The sequence below is a fragment of the Uranotaenia lowii genome, chromosome 2 (genome assembly GCF_029784155.1).
Source record: "Uranotaenia lowii strain MFRU-FL chromosome 2, ASM2978415v1, whole genome shotgun sequence".
NCBI lineage: Eukaryota > Metazoa > Arthropoda > Insecta > Diptera > Culicidae > Uranotaenia > Uranotaenia lowii.
In genome coordinates, this window is record NC_073692.1 from 334269939 (window position 1) to 334289277 (window position 19339).

Genomic DNA, 19339 nt, shown 5'->3' on the forward strand with positions numbered 1-19339 from the left:
CGCATCAGGAAGCTGTACCTCAACATGCTGACGAAAGTTGAATGCAGCATCATGGACGACGAAACATATGTGAAAGCCGACTTCAAACAGATCCCCGGCAACGGCCAAGGATATGTTCAGCGTTGCGGAGCATGTCCGAACTCAGAAGATGTCTAAATTTGCGAAGAAAATCCTGGTTTGGCAAGCCATCTGCACGTGCGGGAAGCGGAGTGCACCTTTCGTGACCCAGGACACGTTGAACGGGCAGGTGAACATGAAAGAGTGCCTCCAGAAGCGGCTGCTTCCTCTCCTGAAGGCCCACAACGTCTCAACATTCTTCTGACCACATGCAAAAAACGGTTGATTCACAGTTTGTGCAGAATCTTATGGCCGAAGCTAAGGCCGAGGTGTGAGCATTTGCGTATGTACTTTAAATAGAATACGAGTAAAATGGTGAAATGAAGTACAATATTTATTTTTGAATCCTTTAAAATTTGATGGAAATCTGGTGAAAACTCGAATTTTGCGAATCAATTTCGTGTGTGGCAATTTCATCACCCTTTAAATCGAGTTTTGCCCTCACTTATAGTTGGTGTGCGTGATATCGATAGTACCGAATGATAACATCAAGCTGTAAAAATCCATCGCCAGCTGATATTTGTTTTCGCATCCATACAGTTTGTTAACATCGGGAAGCACGACCTGTCAAAGTTTACGATAGTATTGGTGAGAGCAAGCAACACTGGATATTTTCAAAGTGTACCTCCGTCGCCATTATGGTGCACTATTAGTGGAACACTCATCGTAAAAACCAGCACGAAGAAGGCAAAAAGTTCACTACCGGTGCACCGGTGCAAAATTGAACAAAAACGATGCGGTATAAGTAATACAATTCGGTAGTGAATTTTGAATATGGCGAATGCGCCATGTGTACACAAATGGAGCTATTAGCTGGGTGATAAAGTACGTTCAGAGCCCTTCATTTTGAATGTACTACTTTAACTGAAGAATATTTGGTTTTCGAGAAATAAAGAAAACAAAATTAAATTTTTGCTTGGAGCTTATGGAGCTCTCAAACTTTGAACCCGTTTTTCTCAAAACAGTGAGGTAGGCGCATTCGCCATATTCAAATTTCGATTATTTGAATATTTTTGATTATTTGAAAATAAAATTGATTATGTTCACCGCATTGACAAAGTTAAAACAAGGTTATCAAACGTAAACGTGTTGAAAAAAAATAACAATTCTTCATACTATGTTTCGCATGCAGTGTATATTTAGAATCCTTTAAAAGTGGGGACATTTTTGACGTGATTTATGTCATCAATCCATCGCGTGCCAAACCTGCAGCACGATAATCTACTAAGCTAACCAGCCCCCCGCGGAAGGTAAAATGTTGTACGCCATCAAATTAACTGCGTTATACAAACACGATTCTTTGAATTGCAAACTTTCCGGCCGCTCATCAGGAGTTGTCCCGTTGAATAATTGATCCGAACGATAGCTGTTAAAATGTGACGCTAAGAACGGAATGAGATTCAGTCATGTACGCTCACCGTGCCATCAAATTTAACCCACAACAGGTGCCACCGGCAAGTCCGGCCCGCAAAACTAACCTTCAGGTGTCGAAGGAATTGGCAACTGAGTTTTGCAACAACACCTCCATTCATGGGGTCAAATATTTCGTCGGAAGTGATCGGGCGATCGTGGAGAAAGTTTGGTGGATCGTGGTGTTTCTGGTTTCTTTGTACGGATGCGGTCGATTGATTCACACGGTTTACATGAAGTGGGAAAGCGAACCGGTGATTGTGACCTTTGCTCAGAAACCCACACCGGTGTTCCAGATACCTTTTCCGGCCGTGACGATCTGTCCGGAAACTAAAACCAAAACTGACGATTTCAACTTCACATATACGATACGGCAGGTGGAAACAATAATATCGGACAAGAAACTGGAAGATTTACAGAAATATCCCAAAGATGAGTAAGACACATGTTAAATCGTTATTGAATTTCGTTTAACTTTAGCGGGATAGAGTGCTTTTTAATGTTGATTGGAATCAATCGCAAATTTTACTATCGCCATCACATAAATAATGCGCAGGTTCGAAACACGTAATAAGACCAGCCCGAGCAGACTTTGATGCCTGAATCGATAGCAAACAGTAACCAAAATTAGCTATCAATGCCAAAATGATACCTTAATTTAATATCGCATTTTTCCCGATAGCAAAATAAGGTTTCATTGTAGCTTCAATTTGTAGAAAAGTGATGCCAAACCTATACCTGAATAAGGCATTGAGACCAAAATGAAAGCACAATTTGGTTATGTTTTTTCCAAGATAACAAAACCAGGTATCATTGAGGTTTCATCTATAACGATAGAGAAGAAAAGTGAGATCAAAATGATAGCATGATTTGCTATTCAATTTTCTGTGATAAAAAATCAGACTTGTTAAAAGGTACTCAAAATTAAATCGAAAAGATCACTTACAGTAAATTTGTTCGTTATCGGCCGTTGATTTCTCAGGTATTGCAAAAATAGGCATCAATAAGGTATCATTATAAAAAAAAACAGTAAATTAAAGCATCGATGGCAAAATGATAACCCGATCAGTGCGGATTTTACTATGCTAAGTTTAAGTTTCATCCATTGTTATAGATCAGAAATGTGAGATCAAAATGATAGCATGATTTGATATCAAATATTCTCCGAAAAAAAAAATTAGTTATATGAAAGTGGTTTAATTTAAATCGAACTGAAAACAAACCAGCACAGTCACGCATTTTTAAGTGTTAATTTGTTTTAATAACAAAACTAGACATTATTAAGGTATCCTTCTTTATATTATTCATTGTCATTTCGGCGTATGCCGAATTCGAACTAAAACACAAATGAATCCTGCTGAGCTTAAAATTTATATATATTTTTTTATTTATCGAAACAAAGAGTTCGGTTTTCTCTAATTTAGTGCAGCTGCAGAAACGATTCAATAGTGAGCGAAAATTTAAACATAATTTTATCATTATTTTGAATTAAAGGAAAAAGTTAATTTACTCAGGAGATTGAAGATCATGATCATAAAACACACGGCTTCGATAAAGTTTATCATTTGCCGGATGTAAAAAAAAGAATTAAAAAAAAACCTACAAAACAAAGGGAATTTTCCCATCGATTTTGAGACAGTTCAAAATTCTTTTGATTTAAACACCCTGGTTTTCTTACTCCCACATTTTGAACCTTTTGTTGTGAAGAAAGTTCAAATTAATATATTTCACATTTCTCATCAAAAATCAATTTATATCAAAGTTATTATCTATAGTGTCAACTAAACAAAGAGTTTGTTTTTAGGAGAACAGGTTTTTTCAAATCAAAATATCACTCCTTGTCGAAATAACGTAATGGTATTTTGACTATCTGTTTAAAATTCAAACATTAGAAATTTGAATTTTGTTTAAATATTAAAATTGACTTACGTGACTTTTTTAGTTTTAAACTATTTAAAAATGTGATTTTTTACATTAAAAATATTGCACTCGAATTGTTTGATAAATTTTTTTGAAAATGTTTGAAATGTGCCTCGAATTTGGTACCGTTCTACAGTGTGCACCCTTAGTTTTGGTAAATAAAACTGCGTACAAATACGATAGATTGAAAATAAAAATCTAGAAAAAAAAAAATGGATGCGTTTATGTGCAAACATAAGCGAAATGAAGATTTTATGCATTAATTTTCTTTTTTTGCAAACGAAATTATAAAAAAATTCTTTTCAAAATAACAATTCAAATATGTTTTAAAAATAAGAATGAAAACGAATGAAAACATTTTTATCAAGAAAAAGGTTTGGAACAATTATAAATAATCAACGCATAGTTTGTTTTCCAATATTGGATCAATTGGATCATTGCACAGCATCATTCATCTCATTTTGAAAAATTAATCATTTTGTCAAATTTATTATTTCTGTTCATGTAAATTATACAATCAGAAGAAAGTTATCATCAATATAATAAGTACACGAATGCCACAAAGATGGTAAAGCGTCACTATTAAAACTTAAGAAAAATTAAAACATTTGAAAAAAAACAACCAAACAATGTACCACTAGCCATATCATCGAAGTTACTGATCCAAGTGGCAACATAATATTTACAAACGTCGGTCGCACGGTCGCGCCAGATTAATTGAAATTTTTGCGCTGTTTTACTGAGTTTTCGTAGAGTCGTTTTCATTCTGCTACCAATTGATGTACTATAGTGCCTGAAGGTGTTATCATTCACATGAAAAATAGTGACGGTGCTGTTAAATGAGGAAGAATCAAAATCTGATCTATAAAATCCAGGTAAAGCATTGTAACAAACCCTTCCTTCCATCAACTTACAGCATATTTCAACATTTCAGATGGCTTCTAAACGCATGCAATTCCGATTATCATGTTTCAAGGAACCCGGAAAACTGCTTCAAGAGGTGAGGAAAACGGGCTTCAATTCCTTCGCAGGATGACGATCATTCGAGCCTGTTCGACACCGGCAGGAATCCTTCAATTTGCACCTTTCAGGCGTAACGGAGCCGGATTGTTTTTTTACAGTGGACAGCGCAGTTTCTGTGCTGCCCGTCTTCATAGAAGTAACCTGTCTGGCCTCCTACTAATTTATAGATCGTACAGTTGCAACCACAACTTGCAGCCGATGAGTTCATCCGGATGAATAGACCTAAGCTAGTGAAAGTGGCTTTACGGAATCCAATTACTGAAAGATGTCCGAATCTTCGAAAAATACGCCACATAATGAAACATGTACATCCGAAACTGGAACTTCATCGAAACCATCATGGACAGCATTGAGTGTACTGTTGGGAGCACACCGACGAAATGTGAACTCGGCGGTATTTTACTCCTTAATGGATAATTAAAAATAGGAAGTTAAGCCACGTAAGTAACGTTTTTTAAATACTTCGCTATTAGAATTTTCGAAACGGAAATGATATGTGGAGCATAATTTGAGGATTTGACGATTTATATGTCTACAATATTGTTCGAAAGATTCAGAAGCATGTTTCAAATTTCTTGAGCAGTAAGGTAGACCTGCGACTTTTGCAATCAGTATTGCGTACTCGTTGCCCAGTTGAAACAGGGCCAAAGATGAATTATATCCTAAACGAAAACAAAAAAAATTAAACTTATAATTTTAACAATTTATAAATTCTATTCGATGATTTAAAAAACCTATCTTAATTTTATTTGTAAAATCTAGTAAAAATCGATAATATCGACTTGAATTGAAATACTGAAATTGAGCTGAGAATAAGTTTTTAAAGTAATTTAAATGGTTAACATAATTTTTACTACAGAGTAAGTAAATGAGTTCGTACATTAACATAACAGATTGTTTAACTAAAGACAACTTACGTTATACGTTGTCATTCATATCACATTGCAACGCCTTAATGTATAACGCCTTAATGTATGCATACTTATATCAATGATGCTTAATTCAAATTCGAATTTCGTTGTCGTGGGTGAAAATTGGTTTTCTTCCCTAAAGCAAGCAAAATCTTGATAAGCTTAACAACACGAGTAATTTATATGTTTTGATTTTAAAATGATAAAAAATTTTTTTTTTATTCAAATCTTGTTTTCGTCCATTTATCCAGAAATGACTGAATGAAAGGGTTAAGTTATTGATTAGTTATATTTTTCATATTTTATGAAGAAAAAAATTAAAACATTAATCGGAAACAGTCACGAATGTCAAAGCGTTGGTTTAGTGTCACAAATAAAATGAACATATATTTTCAAACAATGTAATTGTTGACCTTGTATAATTTGCTACAACATATTTTTAAACATTTAAATTCATGGTTATATGCTTTCAATTTAAACTTTTTTTACTATGTTTGAAAAACTTGGTTGACAATTCGTGATATCGCCTCTGCTTCTTGGATTTAATGAAATTTAGAATGCGATGCTTTTCGGTTTGGGTTTTATTTCCATTTTTTTTTGTATTCGATTAACAGGAACAGTAATTGCTCATAAAAATTGCATTTCATAGTTGCTATTTTTATATAATAATGCTATTATTTCGATTGAAGTCTTAGTACAAGCGATTATATACACCCATAGAAGAGGTTGCAAAAATCCAATGCCTATTTAGCACATCTCTGTGCCGATAATGCGCTGAAATGTGCACTGTGCCGAAGATGATATGTTTGAAAAACCGTAACTGGCATAAGGACTCGGCTCCCAACTAAAATGATGCATGACCACTACATTCAAGCAAAACAAGAAAAACATTTAATGGGATTTCGTTCCTGTTGGATAATTCATCCCAGAAACAAGAAAATAAAAATATAAACCACAGCGCCCGTAGGGAGAATCGAACTCAAATCACCAACCATATGGTCTTGCCAGACCGACATCTTAACCAGTGTACTATTTGAGCTTCATGCAGGAAGAGGGATATTTGTCATAGGCATTCTGCCACCGATCAATCACAAAAGAAACGCACGACAGTGGCTTCCCGGCGTTTGGCCTCCTTTCAAGGTATTCATTTGTCTTGCGATGGAAACGGGAAAGGGAACGGGAGTGAAGGAAACGGGAAACCCATTGAATGAGAACTGTGCTTTGCTTACTGCCTGCTATTACATACACACGCTACATATACACAGCTGCTAAAGACGGGCAGCTTGGCCGGTGCTTGTTTGCCAGTGAATTGAAGGAATATATTCTTGTTGCTTTTGCTACATACACACGCACAGCTTAGCCGTGGTTGTTTGCCGGCAAATTGAATTGAAGGAATGTTTTTGTTTTGTTGCTTTTACTGCATACACACGCACAGCTCGGCCGTGGTTATTTGCCGGTGGATTGAAGGAATTGAATTAGAAGGATGTTTTTGTTGTTGCTTTTGCTACATTCACACGCACAGTACTCGGTTCGCTGGCTGCCTGGTGTTGGCCGGTATTTATTTCCATCCTTCTTCGTCTTGTGATGCGATAGGAAGGGACGTGAAAGCGTTTTTATTTTGTTTCTTTCAGACATACGCAATTCGGTTAACTTGGGAGATTAATGCCGGTGGGAGCAAATCGAATCAGCACCGATCGCGTTATCTTCTTGTACCAATGATGCTATGTTATTGACTACACGCCATTGGCACAGAGGCTGAATTTTGGGTGTACATTATGGTGTCACAGGGTGCCGTATGGGCCAATAATTAAGACATTGTTTTCCCAACTTCAGTTGAATAACCCGAGCAGACTATGATGCCCTAATCTAAAACAAACTAGAACCAAATTCTCGAGAACATATTTTGCTTTTTCACTTATGGAACAAATTTAAAACGCCTTTGGATAGGCAACATAAACTTTAGGATAACAAATTTTTCTTCGTCGTGCATTAGGAATGCTTTATCGCTTATCTTGAAGCGATTCTAAATTTGTAGGAATTTCGAGAGATTATAACATAAATTCAACATAGTTAAATTGGATTGAATACTTATGAAAAAAATTTGTCGCCAATTGACAATAATAATACGAAATTTATACCTGCCTGGCCCAAGCCCCATATTTAAAAAAATTGGATACAAGTTAAAGTTACTAAATCTGACTGGAACCATTCTGACGCAGTACATGTTTCGTCTGACTGTTCAAGTTGGAGTCGCAAGTTTAGGTTGGATATCGAAAAAAATTGGTAAAACTTATGCGAGTAATTTTGTTGAAAAAAGGAAAAAATTTCATCGTTGAATTCAAATATTTTTTATTTCTCAAATTTCTCATTCGTATCCACATTTTTAACTTATCAATTTTTTTATTGCTAATTATGAAAAGTCATCTTATTATATGAACTACCACTACTTAATTTTTTTTATTTTTTCAGACGCAATTCGATTGCCGACTTTTAGGCGACTTTGACTACTGCACGCAAAAAAAGATTAATCGCGAGCAAACCTTGATGGTAAAATTATACAAATTTTTGCTATCATGCCTTGTTAGTAAAATTTGGTAGTGTTTTGCTAAAATGAAGGTGGGACGATAGCAAAACTTTGCTCTCAAATTTCATATACGAATAGCACAGATACGCCTATTTTTAGTATTGTAAAAGCCTCGTTTAGCCTACTTTTTTTTAAATTTAGTTTTGATTGCACAATGATGCCATTTTTTGGTTACCAAGGAATCCTAAATATGGTATCATTGTGCTCTCAAAGGCGTTTTTGAACTGTTGGCTAAACGAGGTATCATTGAGGTTTAAGTGAAACCTACACTTGGCATATTTATGGTATCCGTATATGAAAATTGAGACCCAAATTTTGGCATTGTACCACCTTTATTCGGGCAAAATGATACCAAATTTTACCTTCAGGGCATGATGGCAAAATTTGGTATTATTTTGGCATAAAAGTCTGCTCGGGAGTCTATTTTATTCCAATGGCATCCAGTGTATTTTTGAAAGGTTTCCCGATGTAATTCGTAACAAATTTAAAAAAAAATTATATACGATCGAACCTGAATAATCGAAAAAGCTTTCTGAATGAGAGGCATCGTCAGGAACTAAGCTATTCAAAACCTTAACAAGTGAGCCTTTGAAACCTCTACAAGCGAGAGTTTTTTTTTTTTTCTGGCTAGACGAGGAAAATTGTAAAGCAAATCATTTCTGAGTTAAAATTTTGATACGGCTTTCCTCAGTACCCTCTTCACAGCTTTAGTTTTTTTTGACAAGTTTACAAGCATCGAAATCAGCAACATGTCATTTACACAATCACCGTTTTAAATTTTGTTCTATCTTTTTGGCTTGAAAATTTTGTTTTAAAACCCAGTTTTTCATTGAAAAAAAAATAGTGCTTGCTTATAAAATAACCAAAAAGTATCATCTAATTACTTAATATTTAACTAAAAGCTTAATCGTAACTTCAAATAAGTGCTTTTCTCATGTCAAGGTCGGGTGTTTTTATTTGTCTGTGGTTTTCACCGCAAGTGCTTCAAATTAACGAATGGATTTGGGTTTTTTTTTCATAAATTTGCTTTTTTGAAATAACAGTTTTTTTTTAATTACAAGTTACAAGTTTAATTACAAGTTTAATTACAAGTTTAATAACAAGTTGAAAATTTGGCTTTAAACCATAACAGCCGGGTTAATATAATTTACAAACCTTTTTATTCATTCAGGCGTGTTGACAGTCGAGGGGAAAACAAATCTGGACTGCTCGGAGACCGAATATTCTTTGGCCAAAATTCCGTAGCATCCTCCAGTCAGGTTAGGGTCCTTAATATCCAAGGTATGGTATGGACTCCAACTTGTCGGAAAACAACAACCTCGGATTCACCGAAGTATGCCCAAATCCACAGAAGCACCTGATTCTTCAAAATGTTCATGTAGACTTCAGTATTCACTTTTACTCCAGCTCTCCAATCCATTCGAAGGAATCGCTCCAAATACCATTACTCTGATGGGAATCTCGGTTAGAAAATCAGAAACTTGAACGCTATGTGCCATAAGACAGTAGCCATTCTTTTGTCATTCTTACCGGGCATTTTTAAATTGATTGTTTTGAGTGCTTCAGTTGACCGATTGTTTTTGGTAGATGTAAAAATCAGAAGCAAACTAGTTTTTTATGACATTTTTTTGCAAAATTTGATTATTTTATCAATTTAAGCAAAAGCTAGCCTTCTGTTAGCAATCAAACATGTAGGATTTTTTAGAATTTTTTTAAACACGTGAATTATTTTTATTTTTCCGTTTTCTGACTTGTTTTTGATTAAAATTTATAGCTAAGTTAAATATAGGCGTGAAGCTCTGCCAATTATTATTGCGGCCCGCCTCAAAGTTTTGAAATTCAATTTTGCCCGTTGGTTCAAAAGGTTGCTCACCCCTGGCTTAAATTGTTCACACACAATTGGACACTCCTTAGAAAATCCCTCCCCAGCAGCAGATTTGGAAAATTTTCAGCACAAACTCACTTCCTTTGCAGCCTTCTCTTAGCTTCGAAAAACCCTTCGGAAGAACACAAATCGCAGCACCAGGAATTATTCTTTTTTCGCCATCCACACACGAAAAATGGCCAAACCACACAGCAAAAATTATTTACTGTAAAATTACGGCAAATGTCCTGTAACAAAAAGGAGCGGGACTTTTACCGTAATTTTACAGGTGAAAAAAAAATCACAGAACCATTATTTTTCAGTGAACCAAATATTTTACAGGCTGCTTTGAAATTACAGTACTGTAAAATTTTTATTCACTGAATTGTGTAGGCCATAGGTGGCCATCATTTTCAACAGGCGGGCCAAATTTCAGAAATGAGACTGGCACGCGGGCCAAAAAAAAATGTTCTGGAATATTCGAAATAAAACCAATAATAACAGTTTTTTTAAAACACTATTAAAATATTTTTTTTTTGCTTTTGTCACATAGAGTTTAGATAAAGCTTGCCAGATTATTCGATTTTATCCGGGTTTTCCCGGATATTTAATAAAAAAATTGGGAAAAGTCCGGTTTGGTCGATTGCTCGTATTTTAGTGGAAAATGCCCGGATTTTCTATCCTTTTTCCGAATCGAGCAAAAATAAAAAAACAAATGTATTGTAATTTTTTTTTTTATTTATGCCTCCAAATCGAGATTTTTTTAGCAAGTTTTATTAAACTAACCATGAAAGACAATTTTAAAATCAGATGCCCGGATTATACTAGGTTTTTAGATATGTACTGAATAAAATTCATCTTTCATCATCATTTTTGTTACTTGCATATTTTTAGAAATTTTGCTCCCTTTAATGGAATTGTTGAAATATCATAAATCATAAATAAGAGCAAGTTCACTGGTGTTGGGAAAAAGTGGTAGAAATTTTGACATTTTGAAAATTTTACCATGCAAAAATGTTTTCAAGATCATGGGGCGTTGTATTTTTTTTACAACACTGTCTCTATTTCAACCGTTTGTGATAGAAATATTGCTATTTTTGCATCACAGCATGCGAAAATACAACACGTGTTGTAAAAAAACTAGAAGGCCACAGATCTTGAAAATGTTTTTGCATGGCAAAATTTTCAAAATGTACCGTAAATGTCAAAATTTCTACCACTTTTTCCCAACACCAGTAAACTTTCTCTAATATTGATGTTTCAAAGTACGGACCTCAACCTCAACTCAATCCAACTCTTTTCAAATTTTCCAGTATCTCGCTTCGACAATTATATTGGAAAGCTTTCTTAACCCTTCGTCTCATCAAGTAACAAATTTGCAACAATTAATGTATGAAAAAAGTGAACAAACGTATTTTATTTTAATTTTTTTTCCTGATGTATTCACCATTTCCAACTGTTTAAAATGATTTTTGAGAAAAATGAAAAAAATCATGAAATGAAGGGTTAAACATAACGAATACGAATTTGATTCTTTGATAATCATAGAACTTATTGAAGGTAAACAAATTTGGTCAGAAAATCGTTCTTCTGGAAGATTTGTCAGTACCAAACCGGATGCATTATTGATGAACTTGTACATCAATACAAAGCAAGATGCCTATTAAAATATATTTAGAGTTGGTTAAATTTTCATGAAGCTTAGCAAATAATAATTAATTGGAAAAATTTTCACAACAAACTTCCGAAATTTTACAATATTTGCAAAAGTTACTAAATTTGGATGGATAAACGAAGTTGTTAAAATAGAATTCAAGTTACGAATGGTAGTAGTTGTTGTAAAAGTATTATTTTAGTTATAATGTTGATATGATTCGGTGATTTTTTTTACGATTTTTAAATGATTTACGATCTTACTACCTTTCTGAGGCTATCCAAACTCCTCAATATAAAAACTAGAGTTCACTGGAATGTTCTTTATACCAATGATATGTAGTCAACAAGTCCCAATCGGAAAACATTGGAAAATGTGAATGGAATTTACAGATAATGTTTCAAATTCCGTACAGTTTTGATAATTTGAAAATTGTAAATTTAAGTGCATTTTTTATTCAGTGACGGTATACTTTTTGGTAAAATAATATAAGACCCTCAAAGCCAAAGGGGTATATGTGCAAAATTCATAATGCCAAACGATTCTCAATAATTCAAATTATATTTAGTTAACTTTTTAGATTTTTTTAATTATATCCTCATTCTTTAACTTTCGAAAGGAATTTACAAATACTCGAAAAAATGTATGGAAACTAACAAAACACAATAATTTAAAAGCATGCTTTCTCGAAATTAGTTTTTATACACTTTTACCCCTTTGGCTTATATCACTTCCAAAAGATTTTCAGATCTCTGTTTTCAATTTAGTTAGTTTAGATTCAGATATATTTATCCAAATAATATTCGCAGACCAAGAGAAACGTTGAATTCTTAGACCATGGCTTTTACAAAAAAAAGCATCGCGGGCCACAAAAAAGTAGTCGCGGGCCACATGTGGCCCGCGGGCCATGGTTTGGCCACCCATGGTGTAGGCTTTTTTCGTTGTTTTTTTTAAATTGATATTTATTTTCGGAGAAAGTAAAGGTAACGAAATTATTATCGAATAAATTTATTTATAAGCTAAAATCCGCATATTTAATTTTCTTACAACACTAAAATCTGATTTCACAATTCTGACAAGCATTTTCGCCATCGATCTGCGTTAATTTGCACTTGTTATTATTTGTTTGGGGAAATGAAATCGTTCAGATACACACAGGGAAAACCATCACTTGTACAATTGCTTCTTGCGCCACATGAATGTTTGCAGTGTTGATAAACAGATGATTGCGTTGACCGTTGAGACAAATCTGCGACGTTGCTCGATTTATGAAAAACACCTTCTGCAGGGATGTGCCTCGATGATTAACCTTTTGATCTGCGGATGGCGCTCCAAAAATCCTCGTACGATGTGTCCTGTAACATAATCAAAAGCAGAGGGACACAAATACTAATAAAATAACACAGTTGATCATAAATTGGAACACCTTGTTTAGTTACCTTGAGAAATTTTCTGGTGTTGTTTTCCTGAATCTTGGAATGAGTGGCATTACATTATCGACCGATATCAACTTCAAAGGGGGCATGAAGATTCTTTATGACTATTATCTGCCAGGTTGCATAAAAATATTACAATGTCCAGCGGTTGTCTGGTCCGGGAAACATGATAACTGTGCAGCCCACAGCCAAGTCTAAGTGTCTTATGTGAAGCTAAAATAAATTTAAAGTTTGTTACCTATGTTAAATATGTAATTTATTGTCTGCTAGTTTACACGAAACCTATTTATGAGAATCCAGGTTTTGAAAATTATTATTACAGATATAACAAACAAAATTCGAATGGAATCGTAAAGAAAATACCGATTTATGTTAAAATTACTGACTAAAAATTTAGGAGTCGAATGCGGGAAATTTTTTTCAAACATTTTTTGGTGTTATCAGTTTCTTAAAGGCGATTTTAAACTGAACATTTTACAAAATGAAAAGTACTAGGTAGCAGTAACATGCTTGTTTGTATTGCTGATCGCAAAAATGATAGAAAATTACAGAGAAACTTTCAACTACTCACCAGCAAAAAAATCTAGATTTGGAGTGGTGTATCCCGGAGGTGACCTGGGGAGGCTTGTGTGCGCTCTTTTTCAAGCTTGGCGACTAATGTAGGCGACGTAAACTTTGATCATTGCTTCTGTCACCCATGATGATTTATTGGTTCCATGCCATCCTTAAATGATTTTAATTGTTTTAAAAATAAAATTTCAGTTCGATTTAGAATGTACCTCAAACTATTACCTTATCAAAGATCCGTAGATAAAAACTATCGATACGATTGGAAAGGCAAAATCAGACTGCAGAGATTTCTCGTGAAAGCCATACAAATCGCTTATACTCGCGTCTGCATAGTACCAATTGTTGTGGATTATGATGTAGGTACTCTTATGTACCGAAACGACGAACTGTTCAGCGAATCAAGTCTCAAGTTTCATTCTTTCTTCGAAACCGGTCTGCAGGTTGTACTCCTCAATAGGACATTGGTTTTAAAAGACCAAAAATAGTTTTGTCCTCGTTTGGATCGAAAACTTATCATGGGTGGCTACGAAAAATAAAATTTCTTAGTTGAAATCTAGAACAAAAATCTGACTATACAGAGTATGGATTATGGTCATTCGACAGAGCCCTAGTCTCACCAAACACCATTTTCATCCAGCAGGATATCGTAGTAGCTGACCGACAATTGTATGTATGCAATCAACTTTAGCTGACTGCCAGAAAGCACACGGAAGCTTGAGTGCGTTTCTCAATTATTTCAATAAAAAAAAATCCTCCTAGACCTTGATTGTTATGGCTATATTCTTCGGTGGAATAAAAGGCTTACCACGAGTTGCACACCACCCAATCGGATGCATTTCCGATGATGTCTGAAACCAAAGTCCTCCGCTGAAGCGCTTTGAAGCCGCAAATTTTCGGCACTTTCCATCTAAAACAAATAAGGTTTACCAGTCAATTAAAAACTGTTGAGCGGCCATGTCCATATTATAGATACTTGTAGACTAGGGCGGCGATTCTAGAAGACCGGAACTGATCAAACATCGAGGCCGTTCAATTGAAGGAGTTGATGAAATCGGAAGATCGCTCATCCTGCGGGAGCGACGGAAGCTTACTTCCGCGGGGCAGCTGCGAGAACGCGTCCTGCAGAACTATCTCGATCTGACTGTTGGAGAGATTTGAACTGTTGGGAAAAAAGTAATTAGATTCCAATTTCAATCGATTAATGAAAATAACCTCCTACCTGATCTCAGACATTTTGAATCGATAGCTGATATTTGGATTCGGTTGTTGAAGCTTCTAATGAAGGGCCAACCTTTTCTGAAACTCCATCGGTTGCTGCATAGGTATTCCGGTTCGGCCGAGACGACATCAATCGATTGATTCTAGTGGTACGATTCTCCACCTGTCGAATTGTCGGGAAGCACCGATATTCTCACAGTGGGAATGCTGTTCCTCTTTTAGTTCATCACTAAACCCGATCGATGCGATAATTTCTCGGAGGAACAGCAGAATGCCACGATATATTGTCGACCGGTTCTTGCTTGACGATTGTTTCCACGGAAGAAAGCATGAAGTCAACAAATCAACACTTATAATATCTACAGCCACGAAATACCAAAAACCAATTTTATTCCACGACACGGTTCGAATGCTTATGTTTGTTTTCGTGAGCACACGCTTGGAAAAATCCAACAATACATAGGTTTAGACGTTCACTGGAATTTTAGGTGAAATTCATGAGCACGTTGTGTGGAAGTTAAGTATTTTCAAAAGCTCGGAAAACTGCTGACAGCGACAAATTCTTCACGAGAATTTTTCAGCTTTTGTTTTGTTTGACAACCGAAAATTTTAGAGACCTGTAATGAAAAAGCGGCCTGTAAATAATACTCTCGCTTAAAATAAATGCCTTCGTACTGTAAAACTACGGCAAATGTCATGCTCCTTTTTGTTACATGGCAGTTGCTGTAAAGTTATACGTTTTTGTATTTAAAAATACATGGTTTATTAATTACAGGTTGTTTTATTTTACAGGCAACCATTTTCAAGGACACGTAATAGTCAAAATTTTTTTCTGTGCAGAGCCGAAATCACAAGAGCACCAGCAGCTTTTGTGTTCCCTCGTTGTCGTGTGGTTTTTGAACGTCCGCGACGCCATTTTATTCCTTACAATAAAAACTTTCATGATAATCCCAGCTGGCCGATTTCGGATACTCGTTCGAAATTATCTGAAATAAAAAGCAAAAGAAAATAAGATTTTAAAAACAATTATACATTAAACAAACTTAAAATATAAAATTTGGCATATAACGGTATTTTACGCTGTGAATAATTGGTTCAAGACTTAGTAACAGGAAGGGGGTCACTATCACCTTTGTGTAAATGTTGTCGATACACCGTATACAGTTCAACTACATTTTTCAACGTCAATTGACAGATGATGGTAAGAACTAATCATCAGAAGTCGTCAAAAGCATCCCAAAACAGAGTGCTAAGTCTCTGTTTTGTGGGTCATACTTAAGGTTGCCAGGATTTTTTCAGCACATATCCATGCGGGATAAACCGGGCTATTTTATGTACAGACCTGGAACAAACCAGGCATTTGATTTCAAAGTTCCGGGCAAATTTGATCAAAACCCAGGAATTAAAGGGTGATATGGTCAAAATTTGGTCAATATCAACTTGACGTATTTCTTTCGATTTTGCATTTGAAAAACCTGAACACCCCTAATTTTAAGGGTTTGTGTAGAATGTTGCTCCTATTTTGGTTTTGGAATTCACTCTTCAGTTTTCAAAATGCCGTCCAAGGAAGAAGAAAAGCGTATCAAAATATATATCGCGAAAATCCAAGCTACTCGCATGCATAGCTGGCAAAATCGCTAAAAGTTGCCAAATTAACCGTTAGAAATGTAATTAAAGTGTTTGGGGAACGTTTGTCGACAGCCAGGAAGTCTGGATCGGGGGAAATCGAAAACCGGAAGTCGCCGAGACGACAAAGAGAGTTACCGGTAGATTCAAGCGAAACCCTAACCTCTCTCTCCGAGATGCCGCAAATAAGCTGGGTGTATCGTCTACAACCGGGCATCGAGCCGGACTTTCGACTTACAAGAAGGTAGTGACTTCAAATCGCGATGATAAACAAAATACGACGGCCAAAGCGCGATCCCGGAGGCTGTACACGACGATGCTGACGAAGTTTGACTGCGTGGTAATGGACGACAAAACCTACGTCAAAGCCGACTACAAGCAGCTTCCGGGACAGGAGTTTTATACGGCAATAGGAAGGGGCAAAGTAGCAGATATTTTCAAGCACATGAAACTTTCAAAGTTCGCAAAGAAATATCTGATTTGGCGAGCCATCTGTACCTGTGGCTTGAGAAGCAGCATTTTCATAGCTTCCGGGACTGACAACCAAGAAATTTACGTGAAAGAGTGTTTGAATAAACGTCTGCTGCTTTTCCTGAAGAAACACGGTTGTTCCGTACTGTTTTGGCCGGATTTTGCATCTTGCTACTACGGTAAAAAGGCCATGGAGTGGTACGCCGCCAACAACGTGCAGGTGGTTCCCAAGGACAAGAACCCTCCCAACACGCCAGAGCTCTGCCCAATTGAGAAATACTGGGCTATTGTCAAGTGAAACCTAAAGAAGACCAAAAAAAACTGCTAAGGACGAGCAGCAGTTCAAGGCAAACTGGTTTTCTGCGACGAAGAGGGTGAACAAGGTGGTTGTACAAAATCTGATGGCAGGGGTTAAGCGTAAGGTCCGGCAATTCGGATTTGGAAAAGCGGAAGCCTTACTGAATATTTTTCCTGAATTCTATATTAATTAAACTTGAAAAAGAAATTTAATTTGATTTTTTTAAATAAACGATTTCACCGATTTACTCGCGTTTTCCCTTGACCAAATTTTGACCGTATCACCCTTTGCTCAAAAAAAAAAATCAAGCAAAAAGCTTGAAAACAAACTTTTGTTCATCAAAACTCATCAGCAGATTCTAAATAGTGTTTTAGGCTCCCGAAAAACCTTACGTGATTGTTCTATAAAACTTGCTCATAAAATTTCGTTCTGGATGCACAAATAAAACCTTTTTACCCTTTTTTTTCTGTTTGAGTTAGCAAATAAAGTGAATAAATCCGAGTTTTTTAATGTAACCCAGGCTTATTCATACTGTTATAAAAATGTGGCCATTTTTTCCTCCAACTATACTATTTTATTTCAAATTAAATATGTTCGGACATACGCGGAATAATCATAAGGATACTAATTTTATGTAGCTGCAAGGCTTGCCAGCCTGCATCCGATCCGTCGGAAAAGAAACATTCGCATAGTCATTTTGTTCTTCCTGGTCCAATGTTCTATCTTGTATTTTTAGACTCAACAAACTACTGGCAATGATGCAAATCTGTGATTTCGAAATGACCGCCGGTGTAGATAAATTCAACCAAATTTACGATTCGGACTGCGTCGAATTGCTGCGAAACATGTCCGTTCCACAGGACGAGGTGTTCATAACGTGCAACTGGCGTACCGAGATCATCAACTGTACGGATCGATACAGATTGACGCTAACCGATGTGGGTTTTTGCTACACCTTCAACACAATCGCTGGCGAGGATCTGATGCGAGAGGATCAGCTGCAGAGAGAGTTCCAGTACATCACGGAAACACGCTCTTCGTCCAACTGGTCGATGGAAGATGGATACGTTTCGGGACTGGACATTCACACCTACCCGCACAGGATTATTGGCGCCGGTATCAAGGCCGGGATTGCGGTGATGCTGAAGGCTAACGAAAGTGATCTGGACTACCTTTGTGGAGTATGAACCCTGCTTGAGTTTCTTTCTTTTGCTTATTTAATCGATCCCATCGTTTCAGAACTCTTTCCAGGGATTCAAGGTACTTTTGCACATGCCAAACGAGTATCCACAGCTGTTGAACCAGCATTTTCGGGTCCCTTTGAATCAGGAAGTAGCCGTATCGGTGACACCAAGGATGATCATAACTTCCGACAAAATCAAAACTTACAAGCCCGACCGCCGTCAGTGTTATTTCAACCATGAACGTTACCTCAAGTTCTTCAAAGTTTACACCCAAACCAATTGTGAACTTGAGTGTCTGGCCAATTTTACCCTAAAACGGTGCAATTGCGTCAAATTTTCTATGCCACGTGCCCCGGGCGTTAATATCTGTGGCATCAGTAATGAAATTTGCTACCAAAATGCAACGATCGAGCTGTTGGAACTGGAAGTGAAAATCCGGGAGAATCCAAAAATGACTCATCCAGATGATTGTCACTGTTTGCCGTCCTGTACTTCGGTCATGTACAACACCGAAATATCGCAGGCTACGTTCGAATGGAAACGACTTCTCCCCGTTTTCAAGCAATACAAGGATGAGTTGGATGGGTTAGTTATTGAGGTTTTCATAGGCATTTTCCAAAATTTTCAAAAAATATCTCACTTTCAGGGTTCAAGTATCGCACCTGCTGGTTTTCTTTAAAGACGCCCAATTTATTCCCGTCAAGCGGAACGAGCTGTTTGGTCTATCGGACTTTTTGGCCAACTGTGGAGGTTTACTGGGTCTCTTCATGGGCGTTAGCCTCTTAAGTTTGGTAGAGATAATCTATTACTGTGCCATTAAGCCACTGGTAATGTGGATTCGGCCTCAGCACGAGCGTCAGGCAAGAAAAAATACGGTGAAGCCTGTTGAAGCCATAGCTTATCCGAAAACGAATCTAGCGGCACCAGAATATTTCGTTAAGGAACCAATCGGAGTTTGGAAGATGCCAGTTATTCCTAGGAAAGATTATTGAAAAAAAAAAAATGGAAATACTTACAATAAGGGCGTTGTGATCGCCTTATAGCTTTAAACAC

The 19339-nt window shown here is 36.3% G+C and overlaps 1 protein-coding gene across 1 annotated transcript; it reads left to right on the forward strand.

The window, feature by feature from the left end:
- Positions 1-1523: 1523 nt before the first annotated feature.
- On the forward strand, positions 1524-19335 carry LOC129748618 (pickpocket protein 28-like). Its single transcript, XM_055743281.1, has 4 exons — positions 1524-1963; positions 17839-18283; positions 18342-18871; positions 18933-19335. Exons 1-4 carry the CDS (start codon positions 1524-1526, stop codon positions 19276-19278), a joined length of 1761 nt encoding a protein of 586 aa, XP_055599256.1. The 3' UTR covers positions 19279-19335.
- Positions 19336-19339: the final 4 nt, after the last annotated feature.